General features: G+C 40.5%; 2 protein-coding genes across 3 annotated transcripts in view; one reads left to right on the top strand and one right to left on the bottom strand.

Moving 5' to 3' along the window:
* Nucleotides 1-5,255: 5,255 nt before the first annotated feature.
* Nucleotides 5,256-14,233, bottom strand: c5h1orf131 (chromosome 5 C1orf131 homolog). Of its 2 annotated transcripts, none has more exons than XM_020526941.2 (7): nt 14,079-14,233; nt 12,112-12,494; nt 11,190-11,243; nt 10,203-10,298; nt 9,366-9,440; nt 9,119-9,159; nt 5,256-5,437 (listed from the first exon to the last, which is right to left on the bottom strand). In XM_020526941.2, exons 1-7 carry the CDS (start codon nt 14,134-14,136, stop codon nt 5,314-5,316), a joined length of 831 nt encoding a protein of 276 aa, XP_020382530.1. In that variant the 5' UTR covers nt 14,137-14,233; the 3' UTR covers nt 5,256-5,313. The 2 variants fall into 2 exon arrangements, with proteins under 2 accessions (XP_020382530.1, XP_048452532.1); XM_048596575.1 differs by having other exon boundaries at nt 12,100-12,494; nt 14,079-14,205.
* A 382-nt stretch (nt 14,234-14,615) lies between these two features.
* Nucleotides 14,616-23,375, top strand: part of gnpat (glyceronephosphate O-acyltransferase) — a 41,084-nt gene continuing 32,324 nt past the window's right edge. Inside the window, exons 1-3 of the mRNA XM_020526940.2 lie at nt 14,616-14,846; nt 16,905-17,096; nt 18,699-18,875. Of these exons, the coding sequence (XP_020382529.2) occupies nt 14,790-14,846; nt 16,905-17,096; nt 18,699-18,875 (426 nt within the window). The 5' untranslated portion in view covers nt 14,616-14,789. The remainder of the gene's footprint in view (nt 14,847-16,904; nt 17,097-18,698; nt 18,876-23,375) is intronic.

Here is a 23,375-nt window from a genome sequence, read left to right as displayed (position 1 = left end):
TGCTGCTTGGCCTGCTGTGTTCATCCAGCCCTGCACCTTGTTGTCTCGGATTCTCCAGCATCTGCAGTTCCTACTATCTCTATATCATTGTTATGTTGTTTTATTTGATAAGAACAGGCCTTTCTATTGTTTTACATAAAAAGGGTAGCTTTTCTTATTCCACCTGAAACAAATTATTCTTCTGATCTCGAGGATAGTTTGAGGATCAGAATAGAAAGATGAAGGGTCACTTGGCTCAAGCAGTGGAGGTTCACGAACATCCTAGAATTGAGTAGCAACTATTTAATTTTACTTCCCAGCAAGAAGGGGATTATTGGGTCAATTTCTGTACTTAGAATCAGCCAAATTTCTGACAACATAATTATTGAACAGGAGCATTCTTAGATCAAGATCCTTCCCCCAGATATTGGTTGTGCTCTGGGCATTTCACAAGGCCTCCACTGATGAGCCCTGTGACATGGAATGGGGGAATATCCATACAGTGATATTATTCACATCAAGTTCCCACCCCTCCCCAACACTGTGGTGTCCCTTTCACCTTGAATTACCATTTCATGAGTCTGTGCTCATGAGTTTCATTTGAGTTTCCCTCAAATTCACTGGTCACTCAGAAGTAGAGCTTGTGGCCTCTGCAATCTGGACTCCGGTAGGAACAGGTACCTCGCTAGCTGTTCTACAAACGTAGCTGTACGCATTTGGACTGAGCAAGCATGGACCCCTGGGCTGATTTATCCCATTAGCTGCAGTCATTCCCCTTTTCCTTAATAGCCTGTATTGGAAGTCTTCTTCAGTGTACGAACGACGGAACAAAGAATCATATTGGGCTGATTTCACTGTTGAATGGGAGAACATTCTCAATCCAATGTTCTGAAATTTCTTAAATTATGGTGTATAGTTATTATGCCCCTTAATTCAATGGCACCTCAACGGTGAATATCATAATGTATTAGAGACATTGTATCCTGTAAAAACACTTTTACAGTTCATGATAGCATCCGCAGTTTGAAGAACCCATTCCGTTCTTCAAACGTTGGAGACCAAGCTGGAAATATATAGCACTTTTCATAACCTCTAGCCTTCCCAAAGCACTTCAATCAATTGTTTTTGAATTGCTTTTGCTGTTGTATTAAAGAAAATATGGTAGCTAGTTTATGCACAGCAAGTTCCCACAAGCAGCAATGAGATAAATTGCAGGTCATCTGTTTTAGGCATGGATCAAAGTATAAATATTTGCCAAGATAAAGCTGAAAAACAGCTTCATACAGCTGAATACAACATCCTAGTTTTTATAAATAAGGATTTGGAGTAACAAAAACAAAGGGTAGTATTAATCTTATCCAAATCACTATTTAGGCAACAGCTGGAATATTGCATCCAGTTTTGGTGCCTTTAAAGATTTACTAGGATCATACCAGGGATGGGAGGTATTGGGTAGCAGGAATGCATGAGATTTTATTTTTATTAGAAGAGGTAAAGTTAAGAGGAGAACCGAGAGGAATTTATAATTATGAAAGGTTATGCTAAAGTTAACAGTAAAAATAGTTCCTATGGTCTGAGTAGGTAACCAAAGGCTAAAAAAATGATAGGAGAAATTTCTTTATGCAGAAAGTTGTGAGAACAAGGAATGTCCTATCAGACTTGATGGTTGAAGCAGAAACCAGAAAAAATTTAATGGGAATGGGTCAAAATTTAAAAATAAAATATGAAAGGTGTGAATATAAATGGTGAAGGAATTGGCACTGGAGTGATGGGCAGAATATACTTTGTTGTTCTACAATTCCATAACTTGAACAACTAAATTCCTGTAAAGTCCCTAATCCTTTTATATTATTTCCCTGACATTTTGACCATACTTTTGGAATGTACTGAACTTGAGAATATAGTTCAGTGATAAATTGATGTGAAATGAATCAGTTAAACATCAGGGCAATTCTCTCCAATTGTTATCTGAATCTTTCCTTTTGAAGATTTTTTTTTGTTAAGCTATTTTTAAAAATAAAGCTTGTGACATGGTTAAAATGTGATTTCCAACTGGCTGCAACAAAGTTATCAGTTACTTAAGAACAGTTGTGATGGGCTAGCAATCCAAAGCATTTGATAGTGGCTTCTCATGAGAAACTTTACCACTTACATAAAATAAATCTCTTTGAGAATGTGAATGCAAAATAATGCTGAAATCACAAGATGGTAGGGTTTTAAATTTCATTTTTCACACAGTGCATTCATTACCTGTAAACCTATGGTATTTTAAATGCAATTTCCTGAAAGCAGGGCTGCTAACTGTTTGTTGATGAGTACATAAAATTAGATTTTTAAACAGGTAAAATGGTCAAGTTTTTAATATTACAAGTTATTTTGTAACAATCTGTTTTGAATGTATTGTTATAAATTATGAGTGGACCATTTTAGTATTTCAGACTATTTTTAATCAATATTAACTGTTTTTAAAAAAGTGCACTATGCAGCAGAATAAACAGCACTAACAGGTTGTTTACGAGCTGAACCACTGCCAGCCTTTATAATGGCGATAAGTATGCACTTCTCTGAAAGTTTACTATATAATTTAAACTCAAATTATAAAAATTGTTATACAAACAGTTTTTATGGTGTTGCAGTTTTAAACAAATACATCTGGGATCTTCAAATTTTTAAAGTTTTAGTTAATTTGATTCTTTGCAATCACAGTTCTGGCAATGGCTCAAAAATGAATTGAAGAGGATACTCAACAATTTTGTTCAAATGCATTCTCATGAGTGAAAGTTAAGAAATTATATTAACAAATTTGACTCTGAACTTTCATCACTTGTCATTTTCCCTTTTTTTTGATGTGCACTTTAAGCATTTGATTGTTGGCTGGTTAGTTGTTGTTACTTGTTTAAAATTTCAGATTTTGGTAAGGAGTATGTTTAATTTAACATTTACATGTGCTGATTACTAATGTACGTTTGGTGAGATGTTTCCATTTTTAAGCTATGTTTGATAGCAAGCGAATCATAGAATCAGAAAATATCTATTCATTACAAGTTTCAACAGTATTAGGTTTCAGATTCAGTGGAAATGCTGGCAACTTTTCCCTGGTCTTGCTTATTGGCCTTGAGCAAAAGAGAACTACAAGTGTTAAAACTACATGACACAACTACATTTAGAAATGTTGGTTTAAAAAAAAACCCTCAAAATCACTGCATTCTGTATAAGACGAGATGCAATAAAATCTCCTTTCAGAAATTCTCCCAAATGGACACAGCAATTTATCTGCTGAATGCAGAGCTCACACAGATATTTTGCTGAAACTCACCACATGCTTCATTTGAAGTAATTCCAAACATTCCTCAAGAAATAACAAATATATAATCTTTGTTACCATGTAAACACAGTGACCTTGAAGATTCTTAAAAGGTGCAAATCTTTCTTAGAAGTACTAGATTGTGTTCTTAACTCAAATGTTTGATATTCGTTATCTATAATCCTATGCCCCGTACACTGCAGCTACGTCAAGTCATTTACTTTTCAGAATTACATTTATTAGATGATTTAATTTGGCCCATTTTGACAAAACTTTATACTTTTCTCTCAAATTGGGAGTTGATAAGCACAGTGGCTGAGAGAGAGTCATCTACCAGTACATACAAATGCTTCTCACAATCAACTATGTGGATGTACTATTTCCATATTTCATTTATTAAAATGGTCAGTAAGTTAAGCACACTCACATTCAACTTACTTTTAACCATTTCTGAATTGGGGTGTATTTTAAACAAAATACTCATGAATACAATTAGTTTTGTGCAAATTTAATTTTCAACTCTGTCTTGGAAACCGGGGTTTGTAGTTACAGAATTAATTTGCAGTCATTGGTGGAAAAGCCTCTTGTGCAAATAACTCCTGAGCACGCTGGTAAATTCATGAAATACTCTGCCCCGGAACAAATGGAAATTCCTAAAACTGAGCACAATATTTGTTTTATTTTTTAAATACTTTGCTGTATTAAGTTTTATATTTTGTCCTCATCGACTTGGGGATTATCCAGGTCATACTGAACCTAGAAACTGAGGAGCTGTCCCCACTAATGGTTCCAACTACTACGTTAAAATCCCCTTAAATGTAAATCCAGTCATCAGGAACTTCTGCGGCTGGTCCGCTGATTGGATTCTTTGTGACTAGTGGCTATTTCCTCAGAACTCAAACTTTTTTATGTGTGCTGGATAATTTTGGTATTTTGTGTTTTATACTTAACATTATTACTGTCTGCTCACTGCTCTCAAACTTGGTATTGCATAAGTAGTGAATGTCTGTCCTGTGTATTTATAAGTTGCATGTTCATAAATTGTGATGTGCCAGAAATGGTGTGTTGTGTAGTCAATGTAAATGTTATTTGAATAAATCTGGTTGTTACAATTTACATTACAAAATTCATTTGAGATTCTTTCCTGCACTGTAATATCCAACAGCTTGCAGAAAGTGTTTAAATCAAGGCTCCAATACCTCAAACAACCACCTGAAGAAACTACGTCCCCTCCACTGGCAAAAGAATAGGCAGCATTTTAAGCTTAAGGTTTGTGGTAATCAGACTCCAGTTGGATGATGTGATTAACTTATATTGTGAATAAGATTTCCTTAGATGATTGGTTCCTCATTCACTTATACTATAATCCTTTTCAATTTTTATGCTGTTTCCAAAAGCAAAGCTCATTCAAAACCTGTCTGAGCTGAAAGGGGCTTGATCATATTTACTAGAGGTGAAACAAAAATTAAAATCAAAAATGTAGCAACTTTGGTATTTAATCACAAATTCATTGAAGAGGTATACCTGCAATCAAACAAGGCAAAAAATATATACAGACTTAGGGAAAGATGATGACAGAGGTAACAGTGCTGCAAATAAACCAAAGCTTCAGGTTAATGGTCAGGGGCAGGGGGTTCAAATCCCATCATGTCAGCAGGTAGAATTTAAATTCAATTAATAAACCTAGAATATAAAACAAGTCTCAGTAATGATGATCGTACAACTATTATCAATTGTTGTGAAACTCATCTAGTTTACTAACGTCCTTTAAGGACGAAAATCTGTTGTTCCTACCTGGTCTGCCTACATGCGACTCGAGAACCACAGCAATGTGGTTGAGTCTTAACTGCCCTATGAAATGGCCAAGCAAGCCACTCAGTTAAAAGGTAATTAGGGATGGCAACAAATGCTGGCTTTTCTAATGACGGCCCTAACCCATGGAAGAATAAAGACAACTGAACACATCTTAATATAGCATTATTATAAACTTTTACTTTATGACTAAAAAACTTTTATAAATTGTACAGAGTTTAAACATGTTTTGACTTGGCTTTGTTTTTGATTCTCTTGATGTCACTGTCACTGAGGATCAGCGCTCCATTTTTAAATCTTCCTACCTGCCCAGTTGGGATTATTTCAGACTTCTTGTTCCTCCTGTAGAAACCAAATCTTGGTTAATTCTGGAGGGGTTAATGTCTTCGCACAAGATGATACTTATATCCAGCAAAGATTATTGATGGATTGTCCCATGGTCGATTATCTTGAATTAATAGCAACTTTCATTTATAAAGTGACTTTAACGTATAAAAGCATCCTAAGACACATCACAGAAATGCAAGTAAAAACAAAATGGGCGCTGAGCCAAATGAGGAGAGATTAGGAAAGGGGGCCATCCATTTGATCAACATGCTGGATTTTATTTTTGAGGACAGACAGATGGGGAGACTGAGTTGTAGGAAGAGAATACCAGAATATTCAGCTTAGGAAGCTGAAGCATAGTCACCAGTGGTCAGATATGGAGGTTTTATTAGGTAGTAGCAATGAGAATGAGGAGGGGCAGATACAAGGAAAACACTAGGAACCAATGTAAGTCAATGAGAATAAAGGTAGTGGGTGAACAAGTCTTATTGCAGAAGAGTTTTGAGTGAGCTTACATTTATGGAATGGGAGGCTGGTCAAGACACCAAAGGGGTTGAGATCAGTTTAAGTTTCAAACGGGCTGAGCAGAAGAGTTACCAAAGCAGAAATAAGCATTCAAAATTATTAAGAACTTGTATTTATACAGTGCTTTTTCATGGGTTCAAGACATGCCAAAAGTGTTTTACAACCATTAACTGCAATCACTGTGTGTAGGATATGTGCCAGTCAATTTTTACATAGCAGGATCCAACGAACAGCAGCTAACTTCTGAAGGGTCCTGACCTGAAACATCAACTTTCCTGCTCCTCTGATGCTGCCTGGCCTGCTGTGTTCCTCCAGCTCCACACTGTTATCTCCAACTAACGCAATGTGTTTTGCCAGAACTAGATGAAGAGCCACCACAGACACGTAATTCTGCTATCCACTGACATCTTAGAGGCAATGGTGTTGTGATGTTACTGTACTAATTAATGCCACTGCTCCAAATGCCTGGACTAGTACTCCGGCAACGCAAGTTCAAAACCCACCTTGGAAACTGGGAAATTTAAATTCAATTAATTAATAAACCTGAAATAAAAAGCCAGTTTAAGTAATGATGATTGTAAAAACCCATCTGGCTCACAATTGCCCTGAACCAGTCAGGGTACATATGACTCCAGTTCACAGCTATATGGGTGACTCTTAACTGCCCTCCGAAAATGCTGAGAACACCACTTGGTTCTATCAATGCTCTGTTGAAAAAGTTAAAAGTAAAAATATATGGACCAGCCACATTGGAAGTAACAAAGGCATACCCTGCAAAGTCTTCTTTACTAATATTTGGAGATCGGTACTAAAATTGGAAGAGCTGTCTTGCAGGCTTGTTGAGCAACAGCCTGAAGGCCATGGTCACTGAATCATACCTATAGCTAATGTCCCAGACTCTAATGTCACATCCCCAGGGGTGTCCTGTCTACTGTATACAGCAGAGATGGAATAGCCGTTACAGTCCCATGGACTCTGAACCCCATGAAGTTTCATGGCATCAGGTCAAACATAAGCAAAGAGGCCTCTATTTGATTAATACTTACCCCTACACCTCAGCTGATGAATCTTAAATACTGAGGACACATCCATTGTTTTGCCAGAAGTATTGAGTGGATGATTCATCTCAATCTCCTCCAGGGGTCCCCAACATCACAGGTACCAGACTGCAGCCAATTTGATGCACTACAGTTGGTAGCAAGATACAGCTGAAAGCACTGGATAAAGCAAAGCTTCAGGTCCTAACAACAACGCATCTGGAGTACTGGGAGTTCTGCTCCAGAGTCAGCTGTACCCACAGCCAAGCTGTTCCAGTGCAGCTACAAATTTGGCACTTACAAGACAATGTGGAAAATTGCCTGGATACATCCTGTACATAGAAAGCAGGACAAATGCAAACCATGATATTGCCATTCCATCAGTCAAAGTAATAGAAGGTGTAATTGACAGTCATATTGTGTGGCACTTACTCAGCAATAGACTGCACTGACGCTGTGTTTGGGTTGTGCTTGGTCTACTTGGCTCCTCAACCTCATTACAGCCTCAAGCAGAAAGGATTTGAAGCATGTGATAAAATAGTCTTCACTGGATAAGTGTAGCTCTACAACACTCAAAAATTACCAAATTATCAAGAGCCAGAAGAATAGAAACAGGAGTAGGCCATTCGGCCACTCAAGCCTGATTCACCACTCAGCAGGAGCATAGCTGATCCAACACTGACATCCATTTTCCTGCCCTTTCCCCATAATCCTCCATTTCCCTACTAACCAAGAATCTATCTATCTCAGTCTTAAAACTTACATAAGGACACTGCCCCACAGCTTTCCTCAGCAAGAACTTCAAAAAAACAATCAACCTTCTGACAGAAGAAATTACTCCTCATCTAAGCCTTAAATTGGCACCTCAATTCTGAGACTATGCCCTCTGGTCCTAGACTTTCCCATGACAGGAAACATCCTCTCAGCGTTTACTATGTCAAGCCACTTAAGAATCCTATATATCTCAATGAGATCACCTCTCATTCTAAGTTACCTTTGGTAATAAGACAATCCCTCCATACTGGGATCATCCTAATGAATCTTCTCAACTGCCTTCAATGAAGTGATATCTTTCCTTAAATAAGGGGATGAAAACAGTACTCTAGATGTGGTCTCACCAGCACCTTGCACAGTTGCAATAAGACTTCCCTAAACTTGTATTCCAACCTCCTTGAAATAAGGGCCAACATTCCATTAGACTTCCTGATTACCTGCTGCATCCGTGTGCTAGGTTTCTGTGTTTGGTGCATAAGTACCCCTAAGTCCCTTGGGGGCAAAGCAACCTATTTGATCAGCACTCCATCCACCAACTTAAACATTGAAGCCCTCCTCAATTGGTGCAGTGTCAGTAGTGCTTTCCATCAATTTGCAAGGCTCCTTCACAGCACTTTCCAAAACTGTGTCTTCTACCACCTGGAACAAAGGCAACAGGTGCAAGAGAGCACCTTGACCTGCAGGTTCTCCTCTAAATTACAAACCATCCTGACTTGGAACTATATCACCATTCCTTCACTATCATTAGATCAAAACCTTGATACTGCCTTCCTAATAAAACACCATGGACTGCAGCAGTTCAAGAAGGTGGCTTAAAACCACCTTCTTTAGGGCTCTTGGGGATAGGAAATAAATGCAGGATTTGTTAGTCATGCTCTAATCACACAAACAAATTTCAAAAATACACATCTAATGAAGAGGGTATGGGATTGACAGTTCAGATAGGGTTCAAGCTAGATGCTAAGATTGCAAACAATCTGGTTCAGCCATTGACTGTGGTTGGGAAGTGGGGAAGGTAGTTGTTGGCAATGTTACAATGCCTTCGGTCATCCAAACATTTAGCTGGAAGGAAGTGGTTTGTCAAAGCAAATCATTTACCATATCATCATTTAGCATCGGGGTGAGGGAGAGAAGTGGAGTGGTCAGGAGGTTAGTGAGAATTGAGGGAGCAAGAAATGAATCTCTTGGATGAGATGAGATGGACGTTAAGAGGATGTGGGACTGTATGGGAGAAAATAGGAGTGAGTCAGACACTGACAAGCCTTATATTTTGGGAGAAAACGATGGAACTGAAGTAACTGTTTTAAACAACAGCACCAAAATTACACCCTCCAATACACTTGGAACACATCTAGCTCACCTTTCTTCTTTCTTTTTCCTTGAAAGTACAGGTTTTGCATTCTAAAGTGAAAAAGGAAAGATTTAGAAACACTGAAGTGAATAAATGTGTTACCGGATGCTTCTTAACCAACAAACCATGCAAATCAAATAATGCTAATTATTTTTTGAATTTATTGTCACAAGCCAAATGACAGTATCTGATTCACAATGAGCATCAAGACACTCAGCTGACAACATGCCCTTAGTTAAAACAGCACTAAAATTACCGTATTTTTTGCTGTGGCTTTATCTTTCATCATTTCCTGGTATCTTTTGTAATTTATATATTCACGTTTTGGGGGCTGAAAGAGAAGCAAAACTGTGAAAAAGTTGTAAACTGTACGCAATGATTTTCAAATTCAAACAACTACAATATTTATAAAGTACACATTTCCACATGTACCATTTACATGATATTGTGTGAGGATTTGTGACATGGGGAATTATGTGAATCTCCTATATGAACAGAATAGAATTCCATCTGCCATGGCAGGATTCAAATCCAGGTCCCCAGCACATTACCAGGGTCTCAGGACTAACAGTCTAGCAATAATACTACTAGGCCATCACCTCCCCAATAAGTCCTGATTCCCTGTCTGGGCATCGAACTGGGGCTGCAGTGGTGAAAGTGCCTAATCCTAACCACTAGACCACAGGAATAAAAGTGAATTCATTATACCTAGGACCCTATTAAACAACAGACCTGGGAAAAAAACTTTCCTCCTTCGAAGTGTCATTACTATGCGATACTGCTGTTTAATTTGTGATTCAACTGCCAATGGGGATACAGCTTTTCCCAAACCTTCAGTCCCCTGTGAGGACAAAGCACCAAGAAAATAGGGTTAAGAAGCCTCAGGAATAGGCAAGAATGTCAGGTTAAAGAGCACACATTAGTTCTACACTGTTTTGATTAAAAATTATAAAAACCTGAAGAGCTGATATGAACATATTAAATTCAGAAACCAAGAATCTCCGAGGCAGTGACTGCATATTGAAGTGTCAATATTTAAAACTCCAGATCACTAAGACATATCCATTCACAAGGTATAAGTGATGTAACATACTCGAGCACCTAGCATAATAGCTCGTTCTTGTTCAAGCACTCTTTGCTGTTCTTTTCTGTAACCAGTGATGCCAAATCTGTGCACTTCCAGACGGGCCTGTGAAGCAAAAGATATCAAAATGAGCCTCCAGTTTCTTTATTTTAAATGTGGTCGTCACTACTGAAAGGTAACAACTTGTATTCATGTGCTGCTATGTTTTTCTCAAATGGCCATCATTCTCAGGTGAGCCTGGATGGAACAGTCTACCATGGAGTGTAAATCCAAGTGAGCATAATGCCGTCCCTATTTGCATGCACATTTTCCAGCCAAGTGAATGATCGGGGTGAATGCATATTCAAACTTACACTTTTACTGCCCCACACACATCCTACAGAGGTAAGCTAATTGCAGCAACTCTCTATGGTCGAGAGCAGCAAATCTATCACAGGGCTGGACCGGAACCGGCGTCCTTGGTTCAGCTACAAGGGAGACTTTACAAAACCAGCCTTCAGCCTTTCATCTCTCTTTTAGTCATTGCAAAGCACACAGAAGAGAAGGACACCATTATGCTTTTAAAGACAGGCATATGTCAGTTGTTCGAAAGAGCTATCCACTTAGTTCCACTTCCCTGTTCTTTCTCTGTTGCCCTGCAGTAAAATTCCCTTTTAAAGTCATTACTGAATCTGCTTCCACTGCCTTTTCAGGCAATGAATTCCAGTCCACAACAACTCATTGTGTAAAACTAAATTCTCTTCATTTCACTTTTTTTGTTTTTGCCAATTATTTACAATACCATGGTAAGAACACAGAGCTCATGATGGCAGACAATTAATTTATATCACTCAGCTCACACAAAGGTTAGTAATGTTGGTGTTGCCATCTAATATCTGTGGACTGTTATCAGTCTTCAGAGGGCACACAACAGTTGGGGTATGTCAGAGAGGTTTCACTGGATATCTGAAGAAAATAACGTTCTATATTCTAAATTAAAGGTGATGCAAGACTTACCCTCGCCAAATTAAATTCTTGTTTTGAGTTGCTCTGCTCATCAGCTTCCTCCATCTATATGTGTGAAAATTTAAAACAAAATTTAAGTGCACCAAAACAGAATATTACAATAGTAGTCAAAACAAAAACTTAAGTGATAAAGATAGCAAGCAAAAGAAAAAGTTAAGATGATGGCGACAGGGAATGAGGAGTGAGTGAGTGAAAGTGGAAGAGAAAGTTAGCTGAGGTATTTAGTGGGCTTCATAAATTTAGTCAATGTCAACTATTTAGTCTTAAGGTGAATTACTGCCCAACATGGTTGGATAAGTAATTGAAGACAAAACATGATCCATGGAATCACTCCTTCGCTGATGGAAGAGGCAGTCTACCAGGTGACAAATCTATTTTCCCTCATTTTTAGTCAGCTGGAAAACCTTGAATATTTAAAATACAAGGAATTTTATCAGACAGGCCTGAAATAATGCATGACTGGCTGCAATACAACGACTGTACCTAATTCCAGGTTTAGATGTCTTGATGTATAGTGCCAAGTGGTCAGGGTGCACATCATGCTGCAGTCAGAAAGCCAACAACCTGAAAATGCAAAACTCGAGGAAACCATGGCTACATTTAGGCAAGTGTCGACAAGCCGACTTGCTCAGATTCCTCCTGCAAACCAGGGGTGCAGGCAAAGGAACCTCTTTCATACTGGTGTAGATTTACCATTTAAAGCAGGTAGAAATAAGAACAGGGCAGAAATGAAATGACAAGCTCGAGAGAGAGAGAAAATAAACAATCACACAGGAATAAGTCAACAGTACTTAAACCTCTGTAACTTGACTGTCAAAGCTTCCATGAAATTCAGTTAGATCAGAAACTGAGAGGTTCACACAGTATTTTTTCAGGGACATGTTATCAGAATTAAACATACACAGAAGCTTACTTTGTCTTTGTCCATTACCAGCGGAACCTTCTTCCTCTTACGAGGACCAGTAAAGGTTATGACTTCTACTGGCCTCTTTTCACCAGTGGTGACAATGCCATTGTTGGGGACTTTTTCTCCATTTGCTTTTGCCTGCACCTCATAGGTGCCTACAGAATTGAGAAGCTCTGCATGCAACTTGACAAGACACTTTGGAGTCCTGCTTAGTGAGTCTGCTGCTTTCTTTACAAGTGAGTCACTTGTTCTGGGTACCGTAGTGCTGCAAGGCACAGACTGATCCTCTGAACAACGCATTTGCTCTTCAGTCTTATTTTGCATGCATTTTCTTCCTTTCAATGTCGCTTTTCCTCTTTTGTTCTTTATTTCACTCACTGCAGCTTCTCCTATAGTTAATTTAAAACATACAGTCAAAGACTGGAAGTAAAATAGCTGTGCAATTCCTTATGCGCACAGTGAAAAGGTTTCACAAGTCACTAAGTACTGATATTGAAGTACTTTAGTAATTAGCTGTAGAGCCATGGTAGCTCTCTCCTCCCATACACACACAATCACCCCAGTCAAAAGCTCATGAGCTGAAATCCCATACCAGAGACTTGATTACATAATCCAGACTACCACACTCAGTGTAGCACATGTATGGTGCAGCATTCTGTCAGTACATGTGCCAACTTTCAGAGCAGTTAGTATACGAAGATCCCTTCTGTCCTCATCAGTGGATGTATAGGATCTCTTGCCAGCATGCTGATGGCAGGGACGGGGGCAACCATGGAATTATTCTGTCGCTACTGCACAGGAGGGGTCTATCTGACATATTGACTCCAATCCATACTGCCTCTCTTTAAAGCAATCTATTCAATTCCATTATCCTGTTCTATCCCCTCCAGCTTATTTCTCTCAAGTGCCTATACAATATTGAAATCATTGATCAACTTTGCCTCACTGACAGTTCCAGGTCATTAACATTTCCACAGAAAGAAGTTCTTCCCCACATCTCCCAATCCTTCTACAATCAACTAATCAGTACTTCCATGGCGGCACAGTGGCTCAGTGGCTCAGTGGTTAGCACTGCTGCCTCACAGCGCCAGGGACCCAGGTTCGATTCCAGCCTCAGGCGACTGTCTGTGTAGAGTTTGCACATTCTCCCTGTGTCTGTGTGGGTTTCCTCCGGGTGCTCTGGTTTCCTCCCACAGTCCAAAGATGTGCAGGTTAGGTGGATTGGCCATGTTAAATTGCCCATAGTGTTCAGGGATGTGTAGATTAGGGGGATGGGACTGGGTGGGATGCTCTGAGGTTCGGTGTGGACTTGTTGGGCCGAAGGGCCTGTTTCTACACTGTAGAGATTCTATGATTCCTTTTCTCCCTGATCAAAACCTGTCAAATTCTTGTACAGCCCTATAACACAAGTCTAAAATTTGGGTTTATTCCTCCTTTCCTTCCCACATTTATTCCCTAGTCCTAACTTTCCTTGAGAGAGAGGTGAAGAGCCCCATCTTGCTGCAGAGGAGGTTTGATACAACATTTCAAAGGGCATTTCAGAGTCAATCATATTATTGTGAGTCTGGAGTCACACGTGGGCTGGACTAGGTGGGAACAGTCAAGATTTTACGACAATGGTACCTGGTCACCATTACTGAGACTGGCATTTAGATTCCAATTTTAATGAATTCAGTTTAAATTCCACCGACCACCGTGTTAGGATTTGAACACATGCTCCCCTAAGCAGTTGCCCGGGGCTCAGTATTGCTAGTGATATCAGAATTTCACCAACACAAATTGAGGTTCTCCAGCCTAATCTTGATTAAAACCCCTCCACTCTGGGACCATTCGAGGGAATCTCCTCGACACCTTCATATCTTTCCTAAAGTGGAGCTAGAACCTACAGAACGGAAAGGCGGGGGAGAGACTTTTTCCCTCCTTTTCCTCTTCTTTTTTTCTGTCCTACACAGTGACAGACCACAATAACTTACCGCACTGATAAAGTTGGCTCAGAAAATGATCCAGCAACAGACCCTCACTCTCAGCCATGGTAACGACCCCCAAGGATGACGCACAACTGGGAAACCAACCAACGTACTACGTACTACGCTCTTACGTCAGACGTCCGCAACCGCTGACGTTTTTCGTGGAGAGGGCGGTGCTGGCGTGCATGGCGGGAGGATGGGAAAGGGGTGGAACTGGGCGGATGATGTGAGAGAGAGAGAGAGGATAGCGCTGTACCCGGATGTTGGCCGATGGTGCGGGGCTGAGCGCGATGGGAGGGGTGCAGGGCTGGAGTGGAGCGCATCTGTTGGAATAGGGGGCGGGGCTGAGATCGGTATGGGAGCTGGGCTGAGAACGGGGAGGTGATAGGACTGGATCCCGGATGTTGCATGAGGAGGCGGGGCTGTGCACTGTGTTGGGGGTCCGGAGGGAAGGTGGGGGGCTGTGCTGGGCTCGTGGGGGGTGGGCGCGATGTAGGGCAGGGCTGAGAGCGGTGATGGGCGGGGCTGAGAGCGGTCAGCGTGAGGGGGCGGGGCTGTGTGCTGCCCGCGCTCGTTGGGTTGGCTCGGGTCGGTTCGGGCCTGGCATCGCATGGCGCTGCGGAATGGTGTAGGGCCTTGGCAGGGTGCCTGCTGTCCTCTCAGCCTCGCTTCCTAGTCGGGAACGCAGGCAGGTGCAAATGATATTATGAGAGGCAGATGTCTCACTTGGTCACTACCAGCATGGCGAGTCCGGCTGTGGAGTCGCTGTACCCGGTGAGTAGGAGCGGGACCGGGTAGTGTTCACGTCCGTCATGGCCAGGGTCCTGACGTTGACTGAGTTGTTTCTATAAATCGCTGGGCGGTGTGAGGCCCGGTCTCTGCACCGTGTGAAGGAAGGATTGGCCCAAGATGTGTGGGTGAAGGATCAGCTCCTGGGCCTTGACTTCAGGAGGGCAGAGATTAGGAAGCTGGTGGCTGGAGATCCGCAGACTCCATCCCTCAATGTGAGGCAGGGGATGGGGGGGGCAGTAGGAAATGTCATATTTGAGTTGAATAAATCTGCGCTGTCGCGTAAAGGGTTAAGAGCTTGCATCTCCAAAAATTATTTATCTGAAGGCATTATGGCAGTGATATAGATTTGTGGCGTACTGACAGTTATCAATGAGAGTCGTTGAAGTTTGATAATATTGTGGACCGGCTGATCTGGTTCAGTGGTGGTAAATCTTACCTTGCAAGAAATATACCCATCAGACTTGGATTTACGAGATAGGTAATGGAGGCAGTTTTCAAGATTGAATTTGAGGGATATCTTTGCAATAGTCCAATCTAAGTCGTGCTTCAGTGATAGATAATGCTCCCTCATCTGAAAGGTGTGGATTTCAAATCCTGCTGTAAAAGCATAAGCTGAAAACCTAGACTGCCATTCAGTGCTATGCAAATGCTCCAAGTCAGAGGCACTGTCCTCTGGATGAGATATAAAACTGCCAACCCGTCAGTTCCGTCAGGGTGAATGGGCGTAACATATCCCATCACAGTGAGACCTTGCTGTCTTTGCTTTTTTCCCATTGGCAAGGTACCCACAATTTCATGATGCGTTTGTGTAATTTACAACAAGAATATGAGAATTTGCAGCACCTGCACCAACATGGTCTGACAACGTCATAAAACTAATCTGCTTCAGATTATAACTCAAACGTTTGTGAAATTTCTATCTACTTAAGGATTTACCTTCTTTAGAGTGCCAGTTCAGAACACCTAATAGTAACTGAGTGCTCTTCCGTATTTTTATGCTTCATAGAAACATTGAAGATAGGAGCAGGAGTAGACCATTCGACCCCTTGACCCTGCTCTGACACTCAGTATGATCAGGGCTGATCATTGAGTGCAATATGTAATCCCATGCTCTCCCCATGTACTTTGCTTCATTTAACCAATACAACTGTATCTACCTCCTTGAAAACACGATGTTTTGGCCTCAACCACTTCCTGTAGTAGTGAATTCCACAGGCTCACCACACACTCCAGGTGGAGAAATTTCTCTTCATCTTAGTTCTAAAAGATTTACCCCTTATCCTTAAACTATGACCCTTGGTTCTGGACACCCCTACCATTGGAATTATAGAATTTTATAGGTTTCTATGAGATATCCCCTTTAAAGTCTATGGCATATAATCCTCACTGACTCAGTCTCTCCTCATATGTCAGTCTTGCCATCACTGGACCCAAAACATTAACTCTGCTTTCATTCCACAGATACTGTCAGACTGATTAAGTTTCTCCAGCAATTTTTGTTTCTGATTTCCAGCATCTACAGTTTTGTTTTCCTTTCATAATGTTCCAGGCATGTCCTCACTAATGCACTGTATAAGTGCATCCTTATCCCTGTAATCAAATGCTCTCGCTATGAGGATCAACATACAGTTTGCCTCCCTTACTGCCTGCTGCACCTGAATGCTTATTTTCAGTGATTGGTGCATGAGGGCACCCAGCTCTCGTTGGACGTTCCCTTCACTTAATTTACAGATTTAAATAATAATCTGCCTTTCTATTTTTGCCACCAAAGTGGATAACCTCACACTTATCCACATTATACTGCATTGGTAATGCTTCTGCCCACTCACTCAGCCTGTCCGAATGTGTCACTGCAACATCTCTACATCCTCTTCACAGCTCAGCTTACCACCCGGTTTCATTATTTAGAACATAACTGTGCAGTAGTTATGGAATATTTGTTTTGTGAATATGTGATCTCTTAGTTAGAACTTGATCTAGTGACTGGATGTACATGTATGATTTACCTCTTTAATTGAAAATCATATTTTTGCATTATAGCAGAAGGACATGACGCTGAATAAAAGGGATGGATTTGAAGACTTGATGGAAGAGCGCAGACACAGCAGTGATCTCAGATATGCCATGCGATGTTACACTCCAGTAGTTTACAAGGACCTCGTGCCCCGTACCCCTAGTGCTCTCAGGAGCATTGTATTGAAATCTGACCAAGTGCAATATGTTATCAGACAGGTAAGGAACAATGTGACAATTCGAATGGGTTCATCGATATTTAAAAATGTCAAATATTAGTTAAGGTTGCAATAGCATATCTGATAGGGTCTTTCAAAATCCAGCTGGGATTTTGATTGATAGTAAGTTGATTTGTGTTGATAATTCATGGCTTAGGTTCTGGACTTCTTTGAGAGTTGTAAGAAAAGCAGTGATGCTTTCATAGAGAGGAGTAGAGAAAAATAAACAGTTACTCGAAACGATTTTACACACAAAAGCTTACAGTACAGAAGGAGGCCGTTCATCCTATTATGCCTTTCTCAACTCCATGAAAGGGTTATTCAATCAGAACCAGCATCTCTTGATCAGAACATGAAGGAAGTCTGATAACAGTTTGCTGAGATCTGTTAACAAGCAAAAACGTTTTCCACAAATATTATAAGCTGCATAGTTAAAATACGCCATTCTTTTGTTTTGACATTTGTTATTACTAACGTGCCAGTCTACCAACAGTGGATAAATCCTTTATGTGGTATTTTAGCAACAAGTCAATCACCTACATCATATTGTCAAGTCGGTTAAAAGCAGCAAGTTGCATGCATCATCTCTTTCAATTCAAGTCTGCATGGTCTTCTGCCCTCGAATCCTGATTCAGTTAGCATGGGAAAGTCATCACCTCCACATTCTCTTCCAAGTCAGACCTCGTCCTGACTTCTGGTCAATGTTTTGTCATAATTGGGACAAAATCTAAGAATACTATGGGAGTACCTTCACACTGACAGTAGCAGTTCATGAAGGTAATTCAACATCACCTTCTGGATATCGAAGAACATGCAATAATACTGGTGTTGCCAGAGGAATCTAAATCCCCAGCATTTTTAAACAGTATGGTCTTATTAAAAAAGCACTTCCAACTGTACACCTACCTAAAGTGACTTATTTCCTCCCGTACGAGTTAAAAATTGCATGCTTGTGTGTGTGTGTTTTAGGTTTTGACTGAGATCGTCCATATGTGTGTGGAGAATTCCCTCACCGTATACTTGTTTGAATATAGCTCTAAATAAGTGTAAGCAGGTCTACTAGAGTCAATCACTGCATCACTAGCACTAGAGCTCAATAATGATGTAAGGAAATAAGAAAGATTCTGTCTCGAGCCTGCTGCTGTGCTCCAGGGAGGCTCACCGCAAGCTGGAAGAACAGCATCTCATCATCTGCTTGGAAACTCTGCAGCCTTTAGGACTCAATATTCAGTTCAATAATTTTAGGGCCTGAACACCACCTTCCATGTCATTTGCCCACCCCCTCGCTGGGCCATGGGCTATTTTCAGTACAGCCAACCCATTTTCACTTACTCATTGACCCCTTGTCAGCTTTTCTCCTTCCCTGTCTGTCTGTCTTTCTCTCTCTCTCAATCTCTCTCTCTCTGGGCTCTGTCTCCTAATTTTCTTGAAACCACAGTATTTAAATTGGTACAAGCCGCGGGAATAAATTAGCGTAATTTATTTTCAATAAAACTGACACATAATTCTACACACAAGAAGTCATTGCCGTAAACACACCTTCGGCAAAATTATGCGGTCACAGCTATGCCTTTAATTATACCTTTATGTTGTATTTCATCAGTTAGCAAAAGAAACTGGTGAATCTCCAGATATCATTAACGATGAAGCAGCTGACATTTTGGAGAAGATGGGCCATGGTCTTCGGTTAAGTGTAGTCCGGTTCTTTGCATTTACCCTGAGCAAAGTATTTAAAGCCCTATTCCAGAAAGTGCGAGTGAACGAAGAGGGAATCCAGAAGGTTAGTTTTCATCTTTTGTGATTTGGCTGTGCATTAAAGTTGAGTTCACTCTTAGCTATGATATTAATCAATGTGCACAAATGGGTTAGTCCACAGCGTGACACAAGTGTAGGGAGAGAAGCTGGTGAGCAGGATTGGAGAGTATTTCTTGTCTTTAAAGTAAAAATAAGGTCTTCCAATTGTGTTTAGATCTCCAGTGAATTTTTTTCTCTTTTCTCTTTAAAAGCAGTTGCTGAAGTATAAGATCAATACTGGTGATAATTTTTATTTTGCAGGAACAAAATATAAATACGGTAAACTGTAAAGAGCAAATAATCTAGAGTAGTTAATTTATAAATTAAATAAACTACAATACTGATGGTGGGATGGGTGATGTGTTGCTGTTGCAATGTATAGAAGCTGCTGGACGCCAGTGTTTCCAGAGCAAATGCATCTGCAGTAAGTGTTTATAACTCGAGGAACTTCAGATCTGATTTCAGAAGCTGACATCTGACCTGAAGACATTGCGTCACATCAGAGAAGGGGGAAGTTACTTGGATATTTTATTCCCGAGGACAATCATACCCCTCAGACTAGGTAATTCAAAATAGGTCTATGAGCAGGGACAGGAAGGTGTGACTGCAGGTGGGGCAGGTATGAGGACCCAGGGAATTGCAATTAAGGAACTTCAACCCCTGCAGTTGTCTAACAGTTGTGAGATTCTTCAGATAAGAGTGGGTACTGCAGGGAAAATGAATGAACTGATCACTGTACTGTGGTACAGGGATCCACTCAAGTGGGAAAAGGAAATAGGAATGTTGTGGTGATAGGCAATAGTGTTATTTGCAGCTGTGAGGAGGAGTCCCATTAACATTGAAAGGACTAGAAAGGGCATTCTCCTGAAAGATTTTGAACAGTGAGGAGCTAGCTTTAAAAATAAACAGAACCTTTAAGGTAATAATTATCTCTAGATTACTGATTGAGCCATGGCTAAACTTGCATTGGGTAGATAAAATCAAAGAGTTAAATGTGTGACTCAAAGATTGGTGTGGAGTGAAATGGATTTAAGTTTGTGGGGTACTGGCACCAGTACTGGGGTAGAAAGGAGCTGCTCTGGTGGACGAGCCTAACATAAACCCGGCTGGAACAAGTATCCTGGCGAATCAAATTACCAAGGCTGTAGAGTTTTTTTTGAGAGGGTTATGGGAGAAGAGAAATGAAGGCTTACAAAGCAAGATGATATGGCAGTATTAAAGGGCAGATATTTAGCTAGCTCAGAGTGGAACAGGAAAGGACAGAGTGTATAAACATAAAAAACAACAGTAAATAGGGTCAGAGGGAAAAGAAATGGTTAAAAAGGCAAAATTAATGTTACTTGAATGTGCTTAGCACTTAGCACAAAATAAATGAATTAACAACACAACTACAAATTAATGTCTATGATCTTTCACCATTTTGGAGACATGGTTACAATAAGATCAAAGCTGGGAGCTAAATATTCAGGGGTATGAGATGTTTTGAAAGAAAAGGGCATTGTTAGTACAGGCTGGAATAAATTCGAAAGCAAGAAATGATCTTGGGTTGGAAGATTTAGAATCCATGTGCGCGGAGGTAAGAAATAAAAAGACGATGACAGTGGCATGACTAATCTATATACCCTCTAACAGTAGCTGTACGGAGGGCCAGAGAATAAATCAGAAGATGATGATGGTATGTAAAAATGCCAGGACATTAATTGTGCCTGACCTTAATCATCATGTAGATTGGAATAGTCAGATTGGCAAAAGTTGTTACCAGGAAAATTTCACAGAATATATTTGGGACAGTTTCCTAGAACAATATGTTGTGAATTCAACAGGGACTGGGCTATTTTGGACCTGGTGATTCGTAATGAGGCAGGTTTACTAAATTATGTCAGAGTGAATGATCCCGTGGGAAACAGTTCAGTTTGAAAAGGGCGAACATGGGTCAGAAACAACTGTGCTAAGCTTAAATAAAGGAAGAGCTAGCTGGAGTGGATTAGGAAATGACTTTAGCAACAAAGACATTGAGAAACACCGTATGAGGAGCAGGATATTTATGAAAATAGTTCATGACTTGCAACAAAGATATGTCCTCATGAGAAAGAAGGATTCATAGAATCATTAAATCATTCGGTACAGAGGAGGCGCTTCATCCCATAAATGCTAATACTAAAATATACACTTCAGCTTACAGTGGTCCCACTTTCTTGCACTATGTCTATAGGGACTCGAATCCCCTTTAAATTTCCTGCCTTTCACTTTAAGAGTGTGTCTCCTTGTTCTTGATTTTTGACAAAGGGGAACAGCTGCTTTCCAGTCAGCCTGCCCGTGGCCCTCAATTTTATACACCTTTGTCAGGTCCACTTCCCTCCAACTTCTCTACTCAAAAGAAAACAACCTGAGCTTATCCAGCCTCTCTCTCAGTCATACAGCATGGAAACAGACCCTTCAGTCCAACGAGTCCATGCCAACCATAATCTCAAACTAAACTAGTCCCGCCTGCCTGCGTTTGGTCCATATCCCTCCAAACATTTCTTATTCGTGAACTTATCCAAATGTCTTTTAAATGTTGTAACTGTACCCGCATCCATCACTTCGTCGGGAAGTTCATTCCAAACATGTCCCACTGTTTTTAAAAATAAACTTGCCCCTCCTGTCTTTCATGAAAACTTTCTCCTCTTATCTTAAAAATATGTCCCCTAGTCTTGAAATCCCCCACTGTAGGGAAAAGACACCTGATTTTATAAACCTCTATAAGGTCACCCCTCAACCTCCTGCGCTTCGATGAAAATAATCCCAGCCTATCTAGCTTGTTGTTATAACTCAAACCTTCCATTCTGGGCAACATCCTGGTAAATATCTTCTGAACTTTCTCCAGCTTAATAATATCCTTCCTATAACAAGGCGACCAGATTGTGACACAGTAAATACAGCAAAATAAATTAATAAATAATAATAAACAAAATGCAGCACACTATACTCTTCATAGTTGCAATGCTCCATCCCAGGTAACATGCTGGTAAATCTCCTCTGCACTTCCTCCAGTGCAATCACATTCTTTTTAAAGTGTGATGACGAGAACTGCAAACCAAAGTTCTACAGCTGCAACACAACCTCCCTGCTGTTATATTCCAAGCATTGACTGATAAAGGCAAGAATTCGATATATCGTCTTAACTACCATATTAATCTGTCCACCACCTTCAGGGATCTGTGGAGATGCACCCAAGATCCCTCTGTTCCTCGGAACTTCCTAGTGTCCTGCCATGCTTTGAGTACTCCTTGGCTTCTTCCAAAGTGCACCACCTCACATTTTTGAGGGTTAATTTCTCTTTGCCACTGATCTAACAATCTAACCACCCTGTCTGTATCTTCCTGTAACCTCAGATCATCCTCCTCACTGTCAATCACCCAGCCAATCTTTGTGTCATCCGCAACTCAATTATCATCCACCTCAACCCTGCCAAAAAGTTGCATCTACATCATTTATGAAAATCACAAACAATAAGGATTCAGCAATGATTCCTGTTGTATGCCACCAGACACCGATCTCCAGTCACACAAACAGCCTTCTACCACCACCTTCTGTCTCCTGCCACTAAGCCAATTTTGGACCCAAATTACTAAGTTACACTGGATCCCATGACCTTTCACTTTCTTGATCAGTCTCCCATGTGGGACTTTGTGAAAAGTCTTGCTGAAACCCATATAGACTACATCAACTAATCTACCCTCCTCTAAACACTTGGCCGCCTCTTCGAAAAATTCAATCAGATTCATTGAGCGTGCCCTCTCTGACAAAGCCATGCTGACTATCCTTGATAAAACCTTGCTTCTTTAAATGGAGATTAATTTTCTCCTTCACTATTTTCTCCAATAGTTTCCCTACCACTAATGTGAGATTCACTGGTCTGTAGTTCTGTGGTCTAGCTCTGCCACTGTCTTGTAAAACAGAACCACATTAGCTGTCCTTCCGTGCTTTGGCACTTCCCTTGTGGCCAGAGAAGATTTAAAAATTTGGGTCAGGTCTTCTGTTTTTTTTTACTTCGTCTCCCGCAGCAGCCTGGGAAATAACTCATGAAGTCCTGGGGACTTGACCACTTTTAATATTGCCCAAAACTCCAATACTTTCTTGCTTCTTATATCAATCTGTTCAAGAGCTTCACAGTTCATAGATTCGAATTCTGTACTTACGTTGTCCTCCTACCAAATAAAGACAGCTGTCAAGTACTCATTTAGCAATGTACTAATGTCCTCCAGCTTCATGCACAAATTTACACATGGTCTCTAATGGGTTCTACTCTTTCATTGGTTAATCAATTCCCCTTGTAGAATATCTTGGGATTCTCCATAATCTTGCCCACGAGTGTTGTTTTGCATGCAAGGATTCTAGGAAGGGTATACGCCAACCATGATTAACCAGTAAAGTTAAGATTAGCCTGAAATTGAAAAGAAAATATGCAGTGTGGCAAAATTCATGGTAAGACAGAGGACTGGGA

The sequence above is a fragment of the Rhincodon typus genome, chromosome 5, assembly GCF_021869965.1.
Source record: "Rhincodon typus isolate 14 chromosome 5, sRhiTyp1.1, whole genome shotgun sequence".
NCBI classification, from domain to species: Eukaryota; Metazoa; Chordata; class Chondrichthyes; order Orectolobiformes; family Rhincodontidae; genus Rhincodon; species Rhincodon typus.
Note: the sequence above shows the minus strand (reverse complement) of the source record. Positions and strands in the feature narration are given on the sequence as shown.

Coding starts and splice junctions, on each gene's coding strand:
- c5h1orf131 (XM_048596575.1), bottom strand. CDS start 14,136: ATGGCTGAGAGTGAGGGTCTGTTGCTGGATCATTTTCTGAGCCAACTT. Junction 11,244..12,099: donor AAGACAAAGTAAGCTTCTGT/GTATGTTTAATT, acceptor TCACACATATAG/ATGGAGGAAGCTGATGAGCA. Junction 9,160..9,365: donor AAGCCACAGCAAAAAATACG/GTAATTTTAGTG, acceptor TTTTCACTTTAG/AATGCAAAACCTGTACTTTC.